General features: G+C 39.4%; 1 protein-coding gene across 1 annotated transcript in view; it reads right to left on the bottom strand.

The window, feature by feature from the left end:
* TRPM6 (transient receptor potential cation channel subfamily M member 6) overlaps positions 1 to 18,089 on the bottom strand; it is a gene marked incomplete at both ends in the record, with an annotated part of 105,579 nt that overhangs the window by 20,308 nt on the left and 67,182 nt on the right. The window contains 7 exons of the mRNA XM_084239203.1: positions 4,772 to 4,797; positions 6,328 to 6,386; positions 8,151 to 8,242; positions 9,954 to 10,074; positions 11,101 to 11,213; positions 11,317 to 12,446; positions 16,901 to 17,033. Coding sequence (XP_084095329.1) covers positions 4,772 to 4,797; positions 6,328 to 6,386; positions 8,151 to 8,242; positions 9,954 to 10,074; positions 11,101 to 11,213; positions 11,317 to 12,446; positions 16,901 to 17,033 — 1,674 coding nt within the window. The remainder of the gene's footprint in view (positions 1 to 4,771; positions 4,798 to 6,327; positions 6,387 to 8,150; positions 8,243 to 9,953; positions 10,075 to 11,100; positions 11,214 to 11,316; positions 12,447 to 16,900; positions 17,034 to 18,089) is intronic.

Genomic DNA, 18,089 nt, shown 5'->3' on the forward strand with positions numbered 1-18,089 from the left:
CAAGGTGTGACGGATATGAATATGATGTGACTTACATTCTAAAAAAGTAAATATGAAATACTGGGAAAGAAAGATATGTAAGGGGCCTCCCTGGTGGTGCAAGGGGTTAAAGCACCACGCTATGAAGCAATACACAGCCTCGGCAGCATGAGTTCGATCCCGAGCTGGCCAGGGAGCAACCCACATGGAGAGGCAGACATCTCCTGCCTCATCTGCTGCTCCCCTCAGCAGTGTACTTCACCCAATCTGCCTGTTCTGTTCCCTACTCTGTCTCTGGTGAATCCTCTCACCCCCCTCATCGCTGGCCTGCACCCCAGCTCTTGTATGCATAAATAAATAAAAATCTTTTAAAAAAAAAAGAAAGATATGTAAGCGTCTCCCTGGTGGCACAAGGGTAAAGACACAGCCTGTGAAGCTGTCCACAGCCTCTGCAGCACGAGTTTGATCCCCGGCCGGCCAGGGAGCAAACCAGATGGCACCGCAGACCTCTCCTGTCGCGCCCGCTCCTCCCCTCAGCAGTGTACTTTGGTCAATCTGCCAGTTCGGTTCCCCACTCTGTCTCTGGTGAATCCTCTCACCCCTCCCCCACACCTCTGGCCTGTACCCCAGCTCTTGTATACATAATAAATAAATCTTTAAAAAAAAAAAAGACATGTAAACATAATCACAATTCCTTTTGTGATGCTGCGATCTACTATACTGGTGATATACAGAGATGCTTATAAAAACCTTCATAAACAAATAATATGAAATACTTCAAGAATGCAGTATTTCAATCCGATAAAGCTGAATTTCTATCCTGGCATCATCATTGAAGGAGACAGTAAAATCTTGTTCATATTCACTCAACATATACTCATTGAACATACCTATGTGATACACATTGGTCTATGCTAGAGAGAAAAAACAGTAATGAAACATTCTCTGGCTACATGCTACTAAAATGAAATGGAACATTACCTATCCATACTTAGCGGGTGTGATGCATATAGATTACATATATATCAAGCTAAGAGGTTATGATGTATGGGGAACAGGGAGGTTATGACCTTCTGTAGCATGACTAGCCAAGGTCTCTTTGATAAAGTAAAATTTGAGCATACACCGGAGGGAAGAGACAGGTGAGCAGTGTGGATAAATGACTATGCCAGGCAGAAGCAACAGCAAATGCAAACACCCTGAGGCAGGTCGCTGTGCTAAGGAGGAGGATGTGGATGGTGTGGATCACGCTGAGAAGAAATGAGGTTAAAGAGCTAGAGGAGGGCGAGCAAATCAACAGGATCTTGTAGACTGTGTTTGAACTTCACTGTTACAGAGTGCGATGAAAGATCATTTGAACAGAAGAGAGGCTATTTGGCTTTCAGTTTAAAAGCATTATTCTGGCTGCTCTCTGAAAACAGGCTTTTAGAGGGCAATAGTTTGGAGGTCAGCAAAGAGATGAAGACTGGTATGTGGAGGTAGAAAAATAATCAGATTCTAGATATATTTCAAAGGATTTACTGGTTTGTTGGATGAAGGAGTGTGAGAAAATGGTAGTAAAGTATGATCACAAGACTTTGGCTTCAGCAACTAGAGGGGCGGAGTTGCCATTTGCTGACATGGGTGAGAGGGAGATGGAACATTTTGTTTTAAATGCCTCTAAACACCCATATGTTGTTAATAGGTAAGTGGCTGTGTTCTGCATGACAGAGGTATCAGATGAAAAATCTCATGAGAATGATTCTGGAAATTTGGATTGAGGCAGGACTGTCAAAAGCATTGAGAAAAGACTTGGAATTTTAGTCTATCCAGTAGGAAATGGAAAACCATTGAAGATTTCTATATATGTAGGTGAAAATTTACTGTTCAGAAAGATAATTCCAATAGGAACATAGGAAAGATTAAAAAGAGAGAAACCAACCACAATGCTGACACAAAATCAAGGACAAAAGAAAGTATACATTTATTTTAGGAAAACAAATGACAGCTTTAAGGCAGGAGAAGCAGGATAGAGAAAAACACAGTTTTTAGGGGCTTTGTGGAGGCGCTAAAGTCACAAAGCCCCTTCCTCCCATTCTGTTTTCCTGGGGAGGAAGGACCCCCTGCACTGAGAATGAGACAACTTGACACAGATCACAAAATAAAATTAGTCTTTTTTTTTTTAAGCAGTGTTATTTAAAGATGAGGCTCAAGGTAATGTGGAGTTAAGAGGCAAAATTGATAGATAAGAATGAAATATTGTCAACAACTAAAATTTCCAGTTTGGGTGAAGGAAGAGGAGGCTTGTGGGAACAAGAGCAGTCAAAACAGAAATACAAGAGTGCCAGAAAAGAAAGGCTGCATGGAAACCTAGAAAACAGATCAACATCAAAACAAGTTCAATGAGAACTAGGAAGAGGTCATGTGATTTAGCAGTTTTATTGGCATTTCAGTAGCATCGTGGGGACAGACGCCATGAGCCAAAGAGCAAATACGAATATTTTTTCAATTAAATTAGAGGTGAGGTCTAAGAACAGCTGTTTATAAAGTAGAAAAATACTATTTTTCGTTTTTATACAAAATGACAAGTTTGTAGTTGAAAGAGAAGAACTACAAAGGAACTGAAAAGCTATGAACACGGAATGGAATAAGACCACAGAAAAGGAAGATGCCAGGGAAAGTAACTGTTGTTGAGATAAAAGGACTGAATGGGAGAAAATATTTGCATACCATACCTCTGATAAGGGACTGATATCGAAGACCTACAAAAAGCTCACACAACTCAACAAAAAGAAAACAAATAACCCAACCAAAAGATGAGCAGGAGAGATAAACAGGCACGTCTCCAAAGAAGATATACAGATGGCCAACAGACATAAAAAATGTTCATCATCACTGACGGTCAGGGAGATGAAAATCAAAACCACAGTGAGATACTACCTTATAGCTGTAAGAATGACCCATATCAAAAAGATCAAAAAACAACAAAGCCTAAAAGAAGCCCTCATACACTGTTGATAGAAATGTAGACCGGTCCACTCCTTGTGGAAAACAGGATGGAGATTTATCAAAAGATTAAAAATGGATCTGCCATATGACTCAGCAGTCCCACTCCTAGGTATTTACTTAAAGAATACAAAAATACTAATTCTAATGAAAACATGCACTTCTTTGTTAACTGCAGCACTTTTTACAATAGCCATGCTAGGGAAACAGCCTAAGTGCCCAAATATGGATGAGTCAATCAGGACTCATGGAATTCTACTTTGCTCTCAAAGTCTAATACTACTTTGCTATCAAAAAGATAAACTCCTGGGCCTCCCCGGTGGCGCAGCGGTAGAGCGCTGGGTTGCGAAGCTGCCCGCGGCCTCTGCGGTGCCGGTTCAATCCCCGGCTGCTCCCCGGCCACCGGAGGAGGGTCCCACATGGCGCGCAGACCTCTCCTGCCGCCCGCTGCTCCCCTCAGCAGTGTACTTCGGTCCTTCTGCCTGCTCTGCCCCTCGCTCTGGCTCTGGTGAATTCTCTCACCCTCCCGCGCTTCTGACTGTACCCAGTGCATGTATAAACAAAACAAACAAGCAAACAAATAAAGAAAGAAAAACATGCCTCTATTAAAAAAAAAAAAAAAAGATAAACTCCTGCCAAATGTGGCAACATGGATGAAAATGGGGGGGATTTGGGGCTCCCTGGTGGCGCAGCAGTTGAGCGCTGGTTTGCGAAGCTGCCAGCAGCCTCTGCAGTGCCGGTTTGATCCCCAGCCGCCAGGCAAGGGTCCCACATGGCGCGCAGACCTCTCCTGCCGCCCGCTGCTCCCCTCAGCAGTGTACTTCACCATTCTGCCTGTTCTGCTCTCCGCTCTGGCTCTGGTGAATTCTCTCACCCTCCCGCACCTCAGACTGTACCCAGTGCTTGTATAAATAAATAAATAAATCTTTAAAAAAAGAAAAGAAAAGAAAAGAAAATGGTGGGATTTTGCTAAGCAAATAAATCAAATAAATTAGAAGGAGAAAGACAGATACCAGCTGGTATTACTTATATGTGGAATACAGAGAAACCAAATAAAGTGTCAGATAAAGTCAAGCTAAGAATTAACACAAGAAAGTTCACTGTAGAACTGAGTCTGTATGAGAGGGGAGTCAGTGGGGCAAGACTAAAGTGGGAGAAGGAGGACTATGGACTATGGTGGAGAACCATAGGTGTCCTGTGGCAAGTGCAATGTGGCATCCACACCTAAGGGGGGAGATGGCTGTACTTATAAAACACAAACAATGTAAATCATTGTTACCTCAATGGAAAAAAAAAGAAAACAAAGAAAGAGAAGGTGCCCAGTCTTCATCAAAGGGTCAAGAATATGAGTGAGAGCTAATAAATTGTGGCTATGGTTAAGAGTAGTTGAGAGTGGCATTAGCAGGAAGTTGTCTCGCGTAGCTTAGCCGAACTTAGCCATTTGAGCCATAGTGTCCTACTGAAACCATAAAGGAAAAGGCATTTACATACAATCTTATGAATGACTTAGTGAGCAACATGTAAAAAAGTGACAGTAAGAGTTGTTGAAAGTCTAAAATGAGTTCAGTGATTTTGCCCTCACTCACAGAGAAAAATGGAAAATCATAAAAACAGGTGATTCAAGAAATTTTAAACCAGAAATAAGTCCTGGTTATCTTCAACTTTCTATTTTTCTACTGAACTCTTTACTTTGTATGGTAGACAAAAATCATAAATAGAATTTCAAGGACTACAAACTCTCAGGAGGAATGTGAACCTTACAATTAATAAGATGAAAAAATTAAAATGTTTAAATATAAAAACTTACTGTCAACTCCACTTGAACTTCTCATCCTGTTTGAAAAATTAAAAGTAATGCTTTAAATCTTGTAATGATTAAAAAAATATGTAAGACAGCAACATGCAGTCTATGTATATAATTCTTTGAAAGAAAACCATCAGTTATATCTGACTCATATCGTTATCATGACAGAAGCAGTTTACAGTCTTACAGTTATTTTCATAAAAAAAAAAATAGTACCCAGTATGCATGTAATCCATTTACTATACATGCCCTAAGCTAACTGCAAAGCAGTTGTTGGTTTTTGTTTTCAATTAGCAATGTGATCACACAACATATATAAGATTTAACTGTGTTTGTGTTGTTCTGGATCAATTAAACTAAAGGGTTTCCTGAACTATGCAAAGTAGATGCCTACAAATGAGTCTATGAATGTCTCCGGACAAGTCTACAAATCAGTTTCATTAGCCCACGTGGCCCCTAAATGTTCACAGGCTGAAATTAGTTCTCTTTAAATTGTTACTTGCCCTGCTCAAGTGCACAAGTGGCCACAGGCATCTCTGAATAAATGCATTCAAAGAATATCTCCAGTATTTAAGGTCCTTGGGGAACAAAGTACAATTACAATTATTGTTTAATTTCATGCTGCAATAACCCACTACTCTGCATGAGCACAAACTACTGAACCTTTGGGAGAAAAAAAGTCATGTGCACTTTAAGTCTAGAGGCAGGCTTGCATGGAGAGACCTTGATGGGAGGGAGCTCCAGGAAAAAAAAAAAAAGGCCATCTCAAATAGAGCGAACTGCAAACCGAAAGTCACCTTCTACCTGCTTGTTTATCAGCTGGCCCTCTGTAGTGTAGGCAGTCTGATTTCTACTCCTATAGCTGTATGGACAGTTAACCTGATGATGTAACTTGGCAAGTTTGGAAAACATGACAAGCAAAATGTAATAATCTTTGTTTTCTTGGTTTTCAATTTTTATTTCTCTGAATAAGTAAAATTGCAGGAGGAAACGCAACTCCACATCCTTGTGAGTTCTCTATCTCCTTTCTCTTCATCCCTATCTTCCCTTGTCCCTCTGTCTCAATACTACTCAAAGAATTGCTGCTTTGACAAATACCTATGATGTTAACCAAAAGTTTACAGGAAAACTTATATAATAAATTATTTTTGTTACTGCTAAGAAAAGGAAAATATCGTCATTGGACACACACTTTTTTTCTCATTTTCTGACCAAATTGAAACTTTATTCCAATCAGGTTAAAAAATATAGAAACCAGGGGTTCCATGGTGGCCTAAGGGTTAAGTGTCAGCACTACCACCACAATGGCCTAAGTTCGATCTTCAGCCAGAGAGCTAAACTACATAGTGCAGCAGACCTCTCCTGTCTCCCTGCTGCTCCCCTCGGCAGTGTATTTCAGTAGATCTGTCTGTTCTGCTCCCCACTGTCTCTGGTGAATGCTCTCACCCCCTGTACCTCTGGCCTGCATCCCACTTCTTCTATGCAAAATTAAATAAAATATTAAAAATAAAAGAAGAAGAAGCCAAAGATGTTAAAGATACACATTTAGAAATACTCACGGGGAGTCTCTACTGAGTTTGGCGCTCTGAGGATTCCACAGAGAGTTTTTGCTCAGATCCTGTACAGAAAGGAAGGTCATCACATCTTCACCCAACATTCTCCCACCCCAAATTTCCAGAGTATGTACTCCTTAGAGGATATATTTCTTTTTTTCCCCTCCCTTGATATTTCTCCTCTAATAAACATACCAAACTGAAGCTAGAAAGATGGATAACCGTAGCACAATATCAGAGTAACTCCATGTGCTGCTGGGCTTTTAATAGAATGAAATTACTTTTATGGGGACACTAAAGAATAAATATAATATATAAAGGTTTTACAGCAATGAGAGTAAACATGAAATCAGTTCATGATAAGAAATGAATGTCAAAGTTGACAGACAAAAATGACAATTACATCATTAACATATTATCATTTCAGTTGATTATTATTTAAAATAACATTGCCTTGAATATATCTCATTCTATTGCCTATTTATATTCAACTATTATTTTTTGAAATCTAGTACATTCCAGGGACTACTCTATTTGGTTGTCATTTTTACTATCCACTATCAATTATCTCATAAGGATAGCAATAGCTCCACTTAAGAGACACAGACAATGACGTTCACAGGTTAGGTGATGTATATAGCTTTGAAACCTAGGAAGCGGCAGTGTCAGGATTTGAACACAGGTTCCTACCTCAACCTCAAGCAGTCATATATTTTACTTTCATTACCTTTCACATACTACATTCTCATAACATCTAAGGATTTTAATATGGTATACATTCACACAGGGGATTTACATACAGTTCCCAAGTTCATACAAATAATATTCACACCAACACCAAAATTAGGTTTCTTGGGTTAGTCTAACTAGACCACACTGCCCATATGATAAACGGCAATTACACAGGCATATATTAGTAGAAATTAAGAAAAAAGGGTTTTAAAGTCAGAGAATCTCAGCACTGGAGAAAAAAAGTCCTTTTACCCTGCAATGCCCAAACCCTCTCTATCACATCTGAAAAGAGGTTTTCTCAGTCTGTTTGACTAACCACACTGAGGAACTTACTACTTCCAGAAATAAGCCATTCCATGCTTGCAAAGTTCTACTTGCTAACATTTCCTCCTCAAATTGTACTGCAATCTGTTTGGCTGTAGTTTATATATCTTTTTTTTCTAGTTCTACCTCTTAAAAACATATTAAAATATTTTATATTTCTGGGACCTCCCTGGTGGCTCAAGGTTAAGCACCGCACTATGAAGCAATCTGCAGCCTCTGCAGCACGAGTTCGATCCCCGGCCAGCCAGGGAGCAACCCATATGGTGCAGCAGACCTCTCCTGACTCACCCGCTGCTCCCCTCAGCAGTGTATTTCAGTCAGTCTGCCTGTTCTGTTCCCTGCTCTGTCTCTGGTGAATTATCTTGCCCCCCGCACCTCTGGCCTGTACCCCAGTTCTTGTACACATAAATAAATCTTTAAAAAAAAACTTTATATTTCTTCCACAAGGCAATTTGCATGTATCTGAAAAACAGCTTCAAAAATTCCTGAATTCTTTCTCTCTCAAGCTAAAAATACCCAGAAAAAAATAATGGGCACATAAGTAAATTATATAAAGAAGAACAATAAGAAAAGAATAAAATGGGCAGGAGAATTGTGGAAAAAATAGGTAAGGGATTCAACTTAGCTCAGATTTAAAATAGAAATTTAAATATATTACCAACACAAAATAGAAGTCAATTAAGGGACATAAAAGTAAAGCAGACACTTTCAAAGAGTTGGACAAGTATTGTGTGCATTATCATTTTTAAAACTATCAGATGAAATACTTTTACCTCTTGAGACTGCTTCAGATAATCATTGACTTGTACTGAATGCCATTCAACTTCTTTAGTTTTCATTTTCTGATACATATAAGGTTCTAGACCTTGTGAAAAGGAAAGGAAAATATTAGAGAATACATGGAAATGTGTGCAAGTCACAGTTCCAAAAAGAAAGGTCTAAACACAGTGGATTCGCCTAAGTTTGGTTTCCTCTATTTAGAAAATTTACCAATATTCCTTTGTCCTTTTTCTCTCTCAAGTGAATGAAAGCTATGTATTCTATTCTTATTCTTCTATAGCTACTTTTACATTTATAACAATTTATATTTCTCCATCAAAGTCAATAATTAAATTACTGAGACTGACCAAGATGGTGATAGTTCCTTGCTTTGTTCCCAAAAGGAGTATCTAACAGTTAATCAGAGGACACTACATGCAGAATCCTCTTTCTTGAGGCATACTTTATATACTACCTGGGCACTAGAAATCAATACAAAAAGCCCAGAGAAGATACAGAACAGAGTCATGATTCATCAAATAGGAGGTGGGTGGAGAGAAACACCTGGAGACTATGGCCTGGGGTAGGGATTATAGGGGATGGAGGGGTAGGTGTTACAGATGGTAGGGATGCTGATTCAGTCAGAGATGCTGGAGAAGGGAGAAATAAACAGAGTGGATGTATACACTCTTGACCAAAGGGAAACAAGTATGAAGGAATTGGTGTGATCCCCGCAGGTTGGGCCCTGATTCAGAGTGAGAGCGCGTGCACTCGCAGCACACCCCCTCCCTGGCCCCTAAGGACTGGTACTGATCTCATGAAATGCACTGACAGCAGAGTCTGAGATCAGAAACCACAGAGAGCATGGAGATTGGTGGTACAACAAAGACAAGCAAGCACTTCTCCCCAGGCAAGATCAAACCAGTGACTTAACCCCTCTAGTTCCACCACCCCCACCATGCTGACTCAGCAACTGCAAAAACCAAGAAGCCAGCAAAGACCAAAAAATAAAATCAAATGAAATGAAACCACAGCACAATTTACATGAAAAGCAAAAGTAGTTCAACTCTAAGCTAACCATATCAAGAAACATGTCAGTACCAAATAAATAAACTAAACTTATACCTTTAAAAATAGAAAAAGAAAAAGAAAAAACAAAGCCAAAAGCCAGGAGAAGGAAGGAAAAAACAAAATTTAGAGCAGAAATACATGAAATAGAAAGAAAAAAAATAGGGTACAAATGATCAATGAAACCAAAAGTTAGTTCTTCAAAAAAGTAAAAAAGAAAAAAAGGTAATCTATCTGGGCTTATAAACAAAAAAAAAGGGGGGGGGGCGGACGCAAATAAATAGAATCAGAAATGAAAGAGTAGCAGTAACAATAGACATCTTGGAAATACAGATGTTCCTAAGAGACTACCTCAAACATCTATATACCAATAAATTGAATTACCTAGAACAAACAGATAAATGCTAAGAAGTATACACCTGTCTGAGAATGAATCAGGAAGAAACAGAAAACTTGAACAGACCAATAAAGCAATGAAATTGAAACAGTAATCAAAAGTCCCCTCCCACAAAAAAAGCAAACCTCCAGGACCGGACCAGTTTCATTAGTGAATTCGACCAAACATTTAATGATGAACCAATACATATACCCCTCAGATTCCCCCAAAAAAACTGAGGAAGAGGGAATACTTCCAAACAAATTTTATGAGGCCAACATTACTCTGATACAGAAAGAGTCAAAGATAACACAAAAAAGGACAACTACACACCAGAGTTCTGAGAAATCTAAGAGTATAGACTATTACATACTTATCTGACTAAATTTGGACACCGTGAGCCAGTTATGGCTGCCCTCCTCTTCTGAAATGTTATTTTCTTCTGACTCTGAATTCAACTGACCACTTTGAGAGCAGGTGTTGACTGTTATGACCTGGAGAGAAAGACACTTGTTGGAACACAATAAGATTAATCTGAAAACATTTTGAGTCACATCAATTAAGGCACTATGATGAAGAGTAGAAGTTCTTTCACCTTTCACTGGCAAACTTCATGTGGTATAGACATATGTTGGTTCATAACGATGCATACCTGACTCCTGAAACTTATGATGCTATGATGCAATGTTATGTTAATCTAAATATATATATATATATATATATATATATATATATAGTGGGCCTCCCTTGTGGCACAGGGGTTTGTCTCAGCGCTATCAAGCTATCACTAGCCACTGTGGCATGAGTTTGATCCTCAGCCTGGGAGCTAATCCCCATGGCACAGCAGACCTCTCCTGTCTCGCCTGCTGTTCCCCTCATCAGTGTATCTCAATAGATCCATGTGTACTGCTCCCCACTCTGTCTCTGGTGAATCTTGTCACCCACGCTGCACCTTTGGCCTACACCCCAGTTCTTCTACATATAAATAAATAAATCTTTTGGGCCTCCCTGGTGGTACAAGGGGTTGAGACACAACCTGTGGGGCTGTCCGCAGCTACTGCAGCACGAGTTCAATCCCCCGGCAGCCCATATGGTGCAGTAGACCTCTCCTGACTCGCCATTGCCTGCTGCTCCCCTCAGCAGTGTATTTCAGTCAGTCTGACAGTTCTGTTTCCCACTCTGTCTCTGGTGAATCCTCTCACCCCCGCACCTCTGGCCTGTGCCCCAGCTCTTGTATGCATGTACCGCGCTAAGAAGCTGTCTACAGCCTCTGCAGCACAGGTTCATTCCCGGCCGGCCAGCAAGGGTCCCACATGGTGCCACAGACCTCTCCTGTCGCTGCTCCCCTCAGCAGTGTATTTCGTCAGTCTGCCTGTTCTGTTCCCTGTTCTGTCTCTGGTGAATCCTCTCACCCTCATGCGCATCTGGCCTGTACCCCAGCTCTTGCATAAATAAATAAATAAATAAATAAATAAATAAATAAATAAATCTTTAAAAATATATATATATAATACACTTACTGGCACCTGTAGTTCTTGTGTTTTCTTCTTTTTCTTCGACAATTTCCTACCCTTGGTTAGCATTTTTGCTTTGATCCACACTGACTGCCCTATCTCTGAGGATCTTGAAAGATCTGTAAGGAAATGGGTTACATGAGACAATGGGTTACATTGCTACAGTAAGTTGTAGCAATGCAAAGGATTTAGTACCAAGTTTTTAAAATATTTGCTTCTTACTTTCGTTATTCAATTTCTCCTCCTTGTGGAATCTCAAACTATGACTCCTAATAAAGGGCCTGTCTCTGCGGAGAGGATTGATCCAAAATGATGTGTTTGGTTGGAGTCCTGGCCCCACCTCTGAGCAACCACTACTTCGGGCCAATCTTGTGCAGTTGTCAGATATGGACCGGCCTCGGGTCTGCATCTGGCGTTGTCCATTGTGATTGGACTCACTACTATGCGTGGAGGCCAAGCAGGTTTGCCATTTTTTCTTAATGTCAAATACACCAATTTCATCACCTTCTGAAAATGCCCAGTTCACATATCCACCACCAGTTTGCATGTTCTCAGCTTGGGAAGGGAGAGAGGTCACTTTTGTGGGTTCAGGTTTGCAACTCAATGTGGGTGAAACTTGCTCCCCCTTGTCTTGTCTGGCTGGTATGTCAGGAAGGTGCTCAAATGGCTCCTTGGGTTCAGTCACTGAGCCTTGGACTGAGACAACTGGAATTTTCCAAGTCAGATGAGCAGAGACTTGATTCTGGGTGATTTTTTTAATTGCCAGCTCATCTATACATGTGTCCACAGATGGTCTGGACAGAGGCAAATCAGATTCTCCAGGAAAAGGTAATTGCTTTTGACAAGTAGGAACCAGGAGAAATTGACCATACTTTGAATGTGCTTGCTTGTTAGTGGACACCCCAGATGCAACCATACTATTTTCTGTTTCTTGTTCTTCATGGTCATCTCTTCTGTTTAAAGCCTTCCTCTGAGTGGTTGTTATCTCCAGAGTCCCCTTCTGTCCTCTTGGGGAATGCCGACCTCTAGCCAGGCTCCGAAGCAAAGAAGGGGGTGTGCTATAATACTGGTATTTCTTCTGTCCTGAGTTCTCCATGCTGTCTAGAACCTCTGCACACATGACATTACTCCAGCTGTGTGGAAGTTTCCTGCAAATAGAATGTTTTCTGTTGTCCAGGAGAGCCTCATCCTCTTGTAAGGTGTCAACAGCAGAAAGGACTTTTAGTGTATCCACTGTCAGGGCAGAGAGGTCCTGCAGATGTCCCACCTGACTGTCCAAAGACAGTAAGGAATCCTTGATAAAAGACACCTTTTCATTCATTTCTTTCAGCTGGAAGTACATCTCTGTAACCCTAGAGGTGAGGAGGAGAAAAGCCAATAAACACATTAAGTCAACAGGGATTTGCTCACTCTCTTCCTGTCTATTTCCATATTTAGGTGGCTTCTCAGCTTAAACGGCTTCCCAAAGTTGGGTCTGTGATCTGTCTTTTCCCTCCAATATATATTCTCATATCAGGTGACTCTGTCCCCTCTTATAATTCCCAATATCACTACAATGAGGAAAAATTACAAAGCTAATTTCCAGAATTTATTTCTCTCTAATTTTTCAGAACCACATCTCAGCTTCCTGCTAATTATACCTCATACCCCATCTCATCAGTAAGCCCATTTGTAGTCATTGATAGACTCATAAATGAATGTACTCGTCAAGTTATATAACAAACATTTGAATATCTTCTATTGGCATGTACCATGCTATTTTTGGTAGGGAAAGAAGGTTCTGAAGAAGAAATCAAAAGGATAGAAATATAGTCACTAGTCAAATATATAACTGGAAAAAACGTACAGACCTTTTTAAAAAATTCTAAGTTCAAACAGGTCTCCCAAGTTTCAAACAAAGCTAATGCAGAAAAACATTATGGAAATTTTTTTTTATATTTTTTTAAGTATATGTTCTTTTCTTAAAAAAAAAAAAGATTTATTTTATTTATACAAGAACCAGGGTACAGGCCAGAGATACAGGGGGGTGAGAGGATTCACCAGAGACAGAGTGGGGAACAGAACAGGCAGACTGACGAAATAAACTGCTGAGGGGAACAGCGGGGGAGACAGATGAGGTCTGCCTCGCCATGTGGGTTGCTCCAAGGCCGACGGGGATCGAACCAGCACTGCAAAGGCTGTGGACAGCTTCACAGTGCTACACTCAACTGCCTGCACCACCAGGGAGGCCCCAGGAAATTTTTTTTAATTATCTTCAATAATCTAACTCAAAATTATGATGTCCAGCCCTTGATTCATAGAAAAGCAACACAAGACATCTTCAACTATGCAAGAAAAAATGTAAATCACAAGTAGAGTCAAATTAAAGGCATTTATTTCATTTAGAGAATTACAGAGAAAGAATGAAGAACTATATTGATAAATATTCATCTGTATATATCTCTAAATATCTCTGTGTGAGGATAGGTTTTGCTTTGTGTCTCCCAAAGGCAATATGCTGAATTCCTAATCCATAGTATTCCCAGAATATTTAGAAATGGGCTCTTTACAAAGGTAATAAGGTTAAAGTAAGGCTATTAGGGTGGGTCTTAAGCCAGTAATACTGGAAACCTTATAAAAAGGGAAAATTTGGGCATAGAAGGGAAACAATATGAAGATATACTTGGAGAAAGTTGCTGTGCTGGAGTGATGGATCACTAAGGATTGCCAGCAACATCAGAGGCTTAAAGAGGCAAAGAAAGATTCTCCCCTAGGGCCATTAGATAAAGCATGGCCCTCCTGAGATCTTGATTTTGGACTTAAAACAACACATTTCCACTGTTGTGAGATTTTTGATACCAGTCTTTGGTACTTTGTTATATCAGCCCTAGGAAACTAACACAGTTCTTTAAAAGATTGGTTTTGTAAACATTTGAAGAAATATTTTTAAAATATTTGAAAGGTGAAGGTGGGAAAAGAATATACAAACATTTTAACTAAAATTATATAGAACATTAACAGGAAAAAGGCCAGTATTTTTCTAGTGGGCTCTGGCTTATGTCATAGCTTTCTTTCCTTATTTCCCCTATTTTAGTCTTTTACTGGAGGAGGGGGAATATTTTTCAATTTCTCAAAAATATAAATCTTGATAAAGAGGAATAAAGTGAAAAAACAGTTAATTAATCAACAGTTTCATGGCTAACACAACCATATGAAAAATAAAAAATACCCAGTCTTATTTAGGGGTGTAAGAAGTAGTGATTGTACCATTAAGAGTTTAGCTCTCAGTGTACCAAGCAAGCCCCAAATAGATTTAGACATCCCCTCTTTGCAATATATATCAAATCACAAGGCTTGAGAAATCGTTCACTTCTTTTTACAGGGAGCTTCGCAAATAGAATTAAAGAATAAAGAGAGGGCCTCCCCGGTGGCGCAGCAGTTGAGTGCCGAGTTGCGAACCTGCCTGCAGCCTCTGCAGCACAGGTTCGATCCCCGGCTGCTCCCTGGCCACCGGAGGAGGGTCCCACATGGCACGCAGACCTCTCCTGCCACCCACTGCTCCCCTCAGCAGTGTACTTCGGTCCTTCTGCCTGCTCTGCTCTCCGCTCTGGCTCTGGTGAATTCTCTCACCCTCCCGCACTTCTGACTGTACCCAGTGCTTGTATAAATAATAAATAAATAAATCTTTAAAAAAAATAAAAAAAATAAAGAATAAAGAGATATTTTCCATTTTTATTACAGTCTCTATGGGTGGGACCCTCTCTTTCTTGCTTCTGCTATAGAACTCAACTTTGGTAACTCAACAGAGGCTTAATAAATACTTCCTGACCTTCTGGAGCCCACAAAACTAGAATTGACAGGGATGGTGAGAGAAAGAACACAAAATACATATATATTCCCTTTGCAAATGTGCTTAATTAGAGCCTCTTCAACTAGTGCACTGTTTCATCTAATCTGAAAACAGTACAGTCTGAACAGCAGTAATGGAGACTCATTAAGTTCCATTAGCAGCAGTCACATCCAAATGGATACAATAGAAACCAGCAACTATTCACAGCCACAGATAGCATGCTATAATAGTGATAAATAACCTGATCACCTGCAAATCCAGTCCTCTTCATTTTATAGATATTTATTTCTAAAACTCAAAGTCCTACGGAACATTTTAATTATATTCCTCAACCAAAAGCTACATTAATTTAATCTAGCCTTTCAGTCATTCTGACATAAGAATAAATTCTTATCGTTTTAATTTCCTCTATGCAATGTTTGAGGGTGAAAGGGAGACCAATATGGTTATTGTTTTATTGTGGGTCTTTGGATAAGATATTTTAAATATTATAATAAAAATAATCACTCTGATAATCATAATTGCTAAGTGTTCACTATGATCAGGTATTTTAGAAAGGCTCTACATTATTATTTTATTTCATCCACAAAACAACCCTATAAGGTACAGGCTATTATGCCTTTCATAAAAAGGTTACATGCCAGTCACATGCTAAGTGAGAGACTGAAGGCTCAAGCAATATGATTCCATAATCAGCGGCATGAACCACGGAACTCTAGCTCCACTCAGCAACTCCTAAGAGATCTAGGTGAAGTTCTTTTGGGAGTCCTAGAGTCCCCTGAAGTGCTAAATGAATTATTTGGGAGGTGATCACAAATATTCCTCAACAGGGCTTCGTGACTAAATAATGACAGAAACTGCTTAAACTACAACTCTCTCCAGAATCACATGCACATGATGTTAAAGTATTTAATGTTTAAAGTGTTTTATGTTTCCTAAAATGCAGCATTTCCCAAACAGAATGTACCTACACATATTCATTTTCTCCAATACATCTTCTCTTTCCTCAAACCTCTGAAAGTCCACACTGCACTACCCCACACTCGCCAATATCATGCATAACCACAAGTCTTCCAACATCCAAGCTTTATCTTCTTGTGCTCTGGTTATATTCCTTTTGTAACCCCTGCTTGAGTAGAATGCAGAGATACTCCATTAATCTGCCCCACCCCTGGAGAATTTCACTTCAGCAAATCACCTCCTCTCTCCTGCTCCTGCAGTTCTTTCTTGCTCATGCTCATTTCCAGGCAGTAAAACTTCTCACAAAAACTGCCTGCAATAGCTGACTCCACCTTTAATCACTCTTCCCCACTTAAGTGAAGCCCCATCAACTCCACTGCCCAAGAACCCCCAATGTAACTAGTATGCAGCACTCAGCCTCCTCCAGATCCACCTGCTGTTCCGGGACATACCTTACTGCTTCATGTGTCTATGCTGGCTGTTTCTTCTGCCAGGTGCGCCACCCAACCAGAAGTCTCTGCCTAACCCATCTCTTTCACTTCCTTCAGACCATTCTTCCTCAAATCCTTCAGAGCAACCTTTCTGTACTGGCCAATTCAAATAGCCCAACCCCACATCAAGATGCTCTGGTTTCAAACTACCATCCTTTTTCTGTTCTTGTACACTACTTTATTTTTCTTCATTGCTCCTTTAGTATCTACCATCTTTATATGGTTCCTTATTTAATTTTTGACCTTCGCCCTCTCACCCCTCCACATCCACACACTAGAATGTAAGTCCTATAAAGGGAGGAACTCTCATATCATTGGCCATCGATCTCTAGTAACTACAAGAAAGCCTGAGACATAGCAGATGCTCAGCAAACATGCAATGATTGCATTTATATTATATGATACTAGAGAAAGTTTTAGAGAACCCAAAGCAGCACTGGATTTTGAAATTAGTTGTATTGTTTCAGACATTCTAGTAGAATCCATTTTGAGTAGCAGATTGAAGGTAGAAATATACATCTTCTACCTTTCTGATGTCACTCGGATCCGTTCCTCATAACTATAATTCAGACCCTCCATCTTCTCATGGAAATATTTTTCCACACACTGCTCTTCAAAATCGTGGAGTTTTTTCAGATCCTCCTTACTCAGATAGAGTTCTGTGGAAATAGGAAGGCACATAAAAAGAATATTTATTTACCTGTAATAGGAAGATAATACAGTATATGAGTGACTTTTCTACTTGTGTTGAAAATAGATAAACTGTAGCACATGTGATAAAACTTTGCTGCCTGTCACACAGTCTTCCTAATATTGGTGGGGAATCAGTACAGAAAACAACTGGAAGCACAATTTGGGTCTTTTCTATTTCTTCAATAAACAGGGATGGGGATTTGAAGGTGACTCAAATTGTCTTTTTTCCCCTCTGCCAAATGGTTTATCTATCAAAATGACAGTAAGTAACCTGTAGGTTAAAATCAAGGTTAGACAAAATCAAAATCTTTTGGAATCCATATGGGAAGCATAAGAAAGATTTACCTTGTAACGCAGAGTTTGTATATATTAGGTTCTTCTACTGAAAAAAGACATTATTGCCACTCAATCAAGACTATCCATTTAATCTAATGATTTTAACTAACTCATTAAAGAGATCATTTCCAGACATTATGAAGCTGATGCAATATCTATGTCAAAACTTAGCAGTCACATTTGATCTTAGCTCTCACTCTGACATAACAGAAAAATACATAAACTCTTGATCAAGTTTTTTTTTCAAGTCTAATATTTGAAAAATATATCAGTGGTGTTACAAAAAGGTAAAAATTGGAAAATTATCTTCCTTTAATCATTTCAATTAAACTGAGGGGGGGGATTGGCATTCTCCTGAATTGATTAGGAATGCAATATTCCATTATTTTATAATTAAATGAAAGACAAAAATATTTTAAAGTTCAAAAACATGACTAACAGAAAACAATATTCAAGTCACAAGATATGTTTACAATTCAAGTGCACAATGTTTTCTGCTTGCATTTCATTATGTATAAGAATCTTTCAGCTGCTCAAAAAAAAATCCAATATCCTCTCCCTCAACTTAAATGTCTGTTTGCATTAAAGAATCTTTTATATCAAGACAGTTTATGTGATCACAATGTGAACCTCCTGTGGATTCGAAAGAGCAAATAACTCAAAGAGAAACACCAATAACCCATTAA

This window comes from Talpa europaea (assembly GCF_964194135.1).
Source record: "Talpa europaea genome assembly, chromosome: 7".
Classification (NCBI taxonomy): domain Eukaryota; kingdom Metazoa; phylum Chordata; class Mammalia; order Eulipotyphla; family Talpidae; genus Talpa; species Talpa europaea.